The following is a 6,000-nucleotide window of genomic DNA, read 5'->3' on the forward strand; positions in this document are numbered from 1 at the left end:
CAGCACAATGAAATTCAATCTCATCCCTGCCTCAGTTACCATCCTTGTCCAAAATCCTAAAAGAGAACGGAAAGCTCTTGTTCCCAAAGCCATGCTCTCCAACAAGAGGAGAAAACTAATTTGATATGATCAGCTTAGCCCTTGCAACAAAGAGTCAGATACTTTATGGAGCTGAGACAGCCTGGATTTACCACACTGAACAGGCTCGGTGATGTTCCTTCCTTGGAACCTCATGGTGTTTCCCTGAAGTAAGGTATTTATGTGTGTGGGAAAGGGGAACAACCAGAACACAAGCATTAGGAACACAAAGGAAAACCATGTGGCTATAAGCATCTGGCCTTGCAAGTAGTCTCTCCTAGGCACCATTCCAGGTGCCTGCGTATCTACAGGAGTGATAACCCATAAGACTAAGCTGGTATGTCAGTGGAAAGGACGCTTACCAACATATCATTAAAGATTGGTAGCAAAATACTTTAAGCATCCCACTAAAACAGCATGAAAGCAGTTTAGTAGCATGAAAACCCTATTCTTCCCCTTCCCAAGCTCTCTGGAGACTTTATGGCTTTCCAAAAACAAAACAAGAAGACCCTAAGAATGTTCTTCTTTCATGCTCAAAACATATTTTTCAGACTTTAAACCTTGGTGATTTAAACTCAAAGTGCTGTCAGATAGATGAGCTGAGCTAGGGACTAAGCTGCTCACCCCATTAATCAGCAAAGTCACAGCTGTGCTGGGCAGGACACGTCTCAAGGATGAAGGACCACTGCCTCCCTAAGATCTTGCTTTATGGTGAACTTGCCACTGGCTACCACAAGAGAGGAGCCCCAAAGAAAAGATATAAAGACTCCTTGAAACAACATCTCAACCTTGGCCATATTGATCAACATAACTGGTCTACTCTGGCCTCCAATCGGGAGGTCTGGAGACACACCATCTATAATGCTGCTGATGCCTTTGAGAACGCACGCAGGATCACTCTTGAGGAGAAAAGACAACGCAGAAAGAATCGTGTCTTGCAGAATATACCACCTAAGGAGTCTTTCTGCTGTGCCTTTTGCAATCGGACGTGCCTGTCTCGTATTGGCCTTTTTAGCCACCAGCACGCTTGCAACAAACATGGGTAGAGCCCTTCCCAAATCTTCATTCGCAAAGCCTGGCCATGATCTGATGATCATGAAGCCATTGACAAACTTCATTACCTACAGACATATTGAAAACATCATTATCATTTGATTCTGATTTTCCATTATTATTCACACTTAAGCAAGGTCTTGAAAAGCTACACCAATGCCACAGCTACTAACCCTTCCATTCCTGTTTAGAGTTGGAATGCTCTCTATCAACCTCTTGACTTTGCTCTACAGGTTGCCTCAAAGTTTCCCTACTAAGAGATTTTCCTCTCTAATGGTTTCCTGCCTCACTGACCTCTCAGCCCAGCAAAGCAAAACTTTCAACAAGAGCACACTAAACCCCTCCAAACAACCAGCTCTTCAGCCACTGCAGAGAACAAGGAAAGTTCACACACGACATTCTTTCTGCTCTTTTTTTCCAGGAGTCACTTTTCCCACAGAGCTCTTTTCCAATGAGATTTTATAATCTGAGCATACCTACAGTGTGTTTAGCAAATTTCTGTTAATTCTGACTTGGTTACTGTTTCATTCAATCCATAAATACAGGTAATGCATACAACTTTGAAACTAAAGCACTAAGCACTACTAAGAAAATGCATTTTCCACTTTCCATCCCTAATTCTGAGTACACAGCTGTTTATGTAGTAAATATTTACTTTTCAAGGTAAAATCTAATATTTAGATGGGGTTTTTTTACACTTGTCACTGTTACAAATAAACAGAGTGACGGAAGGTAAAAAGAGCAGAGTAATTAGACAATTTACCCTGTCATCAGGGTCACACAACTAACACACCTATTTGTAAGGCAGCAAGAGGGGAAGGGAGGAGGGGGTGAGAAAGAACAGAATTTGTCATCGATCATACTCATTAGACAGCAAGGCCCCAATTAGAAATTTATCACACACAGATAATAAGAGTTATTCTGGAAGGAAGCGTGGCTGTAAGATGAAGGAGGGTCTGAAACAGAGCAAGCAGCATTTTACAGTACATACAAAGGGGAGGCAGAATCCAAATTCTGCATGTCCCAAAGGAATCACACTGAACAAAGAAACCCTACTTGAGGCAAGCACATGATCTCACCCCTCTGCCTGCAGACTTCAGATTACTCATTAAGCCACTTCACATTCTCAGCATCAATAAATAGAAAAGCAACTCCATGTCAATTGCTAATTCAATTTCCATACAGAAGACTGATGTTTAACAAACAAAGTATGTCCAGAGCGGATCTCAGCTTCCACTGCAGCAGTAGCTAGCAGGCTTGATAAAGAAACATTTCTCCCTGAAAGCATTTTTCAGATGAGCTGTTAATGCAATCTGTGCCTATAGGCTAAAGAGGAAGAAAAAAAGAAAAAAGTGTTAAATAATGTTAACATTACACAGAATTAAGAAAACACCTCCAAATAAGGATACTACCATGCCTAACATAAGCACAGCAGCCTTCTTCAGTGCGAGAGGGCCAAGTTTTATCTCGTGTGACTGTTGATTTACAAAAGGCGCATTCATTCCGAATACATAAGGGTTTTTCAGCAGTTTTCCTTCAAGAATATTGAATAGTATTACAACATATCCTGAGTTCAATCCTAATCTAAGTGACACAGCATGAAAGGACTGCTTTCTGGAAAAAGACACAAGATGCTAAGGATGAACTTGGAAATCACTATGGCAACTCTGCAGGTTCCTTTCTGTTCACCTTGGAGGCCAATACTCCAAAGGAGGTACAGAAACCCCTTTCCACAGGAGTCATTAATACGCATTATGGTCAAAACCAGAAAAGGTCACAGCCTGTCTCTGTTCAATTAGAAAGACAATTTGCTCAAAGAAACACGATAATGAAATGGGAAGAAAAATAAAAATCATAACTCCCAAGGAGCACTCGTGAGGTGTCACACACTCCAGTAAATCTCACTTGAAAGGTCAGGTGGTTCAGTAGTTGTCAAAGGCTCAAGCTATGGTGAGCAAAAAAAGCCTAACCGAGTGTGCCTAATTTGTGAACAAAGTCAGAATTAACCTTTAGGGTTTTCCCTTTTGTCAGTACAAAACATTGTTTGCAGTGCTTTCTGTCCTCCTGTTCGTCACAATTAATTTATCCTGGTGCTAATAAATCCTCTTTTCTTTCACGGCTCCACTACAATTCCAGCAGCAGCAGCTTAGGCCCAAAGTTTTGACTTCACTTTACTGACAGGAACAAAGGATTATTTATCTAAATTTAAAGAGGGAGGAAACCAGTGGCAATACAATACTTGCCTGTGACCGTTTCTTTAGAGTGCTGCTGCACTGCAATTATCAGTATCATGTATGAGAACATGCCATTTGCAGTGTCCAATCTCAAAGAGCTGTACAGAAAATTGATAACTCTGATAGTATCAAGCACTAGGAAGAAAAAAAGACATAGTTGGACATGGTCCTAATCTCAAGTGTACAAAACACTGTGCATAAGCATTTGGGGGTTCATGCACATTCCCTTGTGGCATAATGCCACGATCACAATATTTTAAGAAACCAGAAACCTCTAAACTCAGCTTTTTTAACTTTTAAATCAAATATTTAAACACTCTTACTTTTCAGCTTCACAATAGTATCAATAGTAAAAAATGTACTGTAGCTTCAACTGGAAAACCACTGTTAATATCTTCCTAGAATGAACCACAGCAATTTTAACTTCAGCAATGACATGAGGGAATACCCATACAACATAATTAAAGGGACTTCAGTATTTAAACATCAAGAAAAGTTTAATAAAATAGAACTTCTCCCATTTTCAAGAGTTACCGTAAGGCCAATTGCAAATTGACAAGTAAATGAACAAATAAGAAAGGACAAAAGCAGAGATAATGCATCCCAGAGTACTTCAGTCACTTCTTTGAAAACTCATTTACTTTTAATTACCAGCAGCACTAGCTTGTATACCTTCTGCAGCATATTCTGTGAAAACCTTTATTATAAAAGCACTTCACTGCACAACTCTTAAACTGCTATTTAAGAGTATAGCAAGAAGTTACTCAAGCACTTGTACAGAAAGATTAGCCTGGATTACCAAAATACGAACGAGCTGTTTTCTATTAAACCGTTGGCAAGGAAGATGAAAAAACAGCAGAAATGCACCCGGTGAGCAATACACCTTTCTTCACCAGCTGTCCTGGAAAAGGTGAAGTGCTTTATTCCAAAATTTCCCAAGGCTCCAGCCTTTCGCCAGCACCAGTACAGGTAATGAGGGCAGCCCTAGCTCAGGACAGCTGACTGCTGCTGCTCTGAGGGAGGAGGAGAGCAGCTCATCCACGTTAGAGGTCACGGTCTTATAAAATTCAGTTATTTATAAGTATATATGCACAGAGTCTTCGTTGGGATGGCAGTTTCCTTTTTCTTCCTTAAGCCAAGACTGGAGATATTATGTGGCTGACTCTTCTAAGAGCACCATTACTTCCCTCTTTTTGTTCATCAAAAAAAAACCAAAAAAAAAAACAAACCAACAACCAAAAAACCAAATTATACATCTTCATATCATTATAACTGCGTTCACCGGCCGAAGAGAAATTCGAGGGGTTTTTTGAGTTAAAAACCAGTTCTGTTATTTAAAAGTTGCAAGACTGTTTCTTAGACTACAGTTACTGTGAAACAAATGCCAACACCACCGGGGGCTTAGGAAAAAAAAAAAAAGGAAACATTATAAAATCCTAAAACTTTCAGACTTTGAAATGAAATATCCGTGTTTTATTTACGAAGAAAAACAAACCACAAACAAACAAAAAAAGAAACCCAAACCAAAACATTAGTAAATTCCCTCCATACTCAACACGACTCCCCGGGGCTGCCGACTCTCCCAGAGCACTCTCCCGAGGGCACCTCCAGCCGAGCCGCCCGGCCCCTCCAGCAGGGCGAAGCGCTGCCGTTCCCGGCCCCATCAGGGGTCCCAGTCGCCCCCTGCCCGTTCACAGCCTCCGCCGGAGCTCCCCGGCCGGGCACCCGCCGTCCCCCCTTCCCGCCGGCGGCCGCCCCGCCCTCCCCCGCAACCCCCGCGGCTCCCTCGGGCCGCCCCGCTCACCTGCGCCCGCCGCGTCCCCCCCGCCGCCGCGGCGCCGCCTGTCGGTACCGCCCGCCCCACACCGGGGCTGCGGCCGCCACATCCCGGCCCCCCGGTCCCACACCGGGGCGGAAAGCGGCCGTGGCGCCGGCCCCTCCCCGCCAGGGGCGGGCCGCAAGCAGCCCCGCCGCCCTGGGGAAGGAGAGGGCGGCGGGCGGGACCGGCTCCGGAGGGTGGTGCGGGTGGCGGCGGTGCGGGAGCGGCGCGGGAGCGGCGGTAGGGCCGGGGCTGTTCGCACGCACAGATCCAGAGAACAAGGGCCCTCCAGTTCCTGCTTGCGCAGTGGTCTCGGGCTGTACGGTCTCTGCTCTCTCGGGTCTGCGGGACACCGCCGTTAAGTTAGGAGGGATGAAGAATCACAGGATCGGTCAGGTTAGAAGGGACCACTGTGGGTCATCTGGTCCAACCTCCCTGCTCAAGCAGGGTCATCCTAGAGCACATGGCACAGGATTGTGTCCAGATGGTTCTTGAATATCTCCAGTGAAGGAGACTCCACAACCTCTCTGGGCAATGTGTTCTAGCGTGCAGTCACCCTCACAATAAAGAATTCCACCAAGTGCCTCTTGTCCTATTGGTTGGCATCACTGAGAAGAGCCTGGCTCCATCTTCTTGGCATTCCAGCTTTAGTGAGGGCATTCCTCCCTCAAATACATTGATGCTTCTCTCAGTCATCTCTTCTCAAGGCTGAACAGGCCCAACTCCCTCAGCCTGTCCTCGTAGGTGAGATACTCCAGTCCCTTACTGAACTTTGCAGCCCTCTGCTGGACCTGCTCCAGGAGCTCCATGTCCCTC

General features: G+C 44.8%; 1 protein-coding gene across 1 annotated transcript in view; it reads right to left on the bottom strand.

Moving 5' to 3' along the window:
• DISC1 (DISC1 scaffold protein) overlaps positions 1-5,320 on the bottom strand; it is a 191,330-nt gene extending 186,010 nt beyond the window's left edge. Inside the window, exon 1 of the mRNA XM_064648830.1 lies at positions 5,170-5,320. Within this exon, the coding sequence (XP_064504900.1) occupies positions 5,170-5,251 (82 nt within the window). The 5' untranslated portion in view covers positions 5,252-5,320. The remainder of the gene's footprint in view (positions 1-5,169) is intronic.
• Positions 5,321-6,000: the final 680 nt, after the last annotated feature.

Source organism: Pseudopipra pipra, chromosome 3, assembly GCF_036250125.1.
Source record: "Pseudopipra pipra isolate bDixPip1 chromosome 3, bDixPip1.hap1, whole genome shotgun sequence".
NCBI lineage: Eukaryota > Metazoa > Chordata > Aves > Passeriformes > Pipridae > Pseudopipra > Pseudopipra pipra.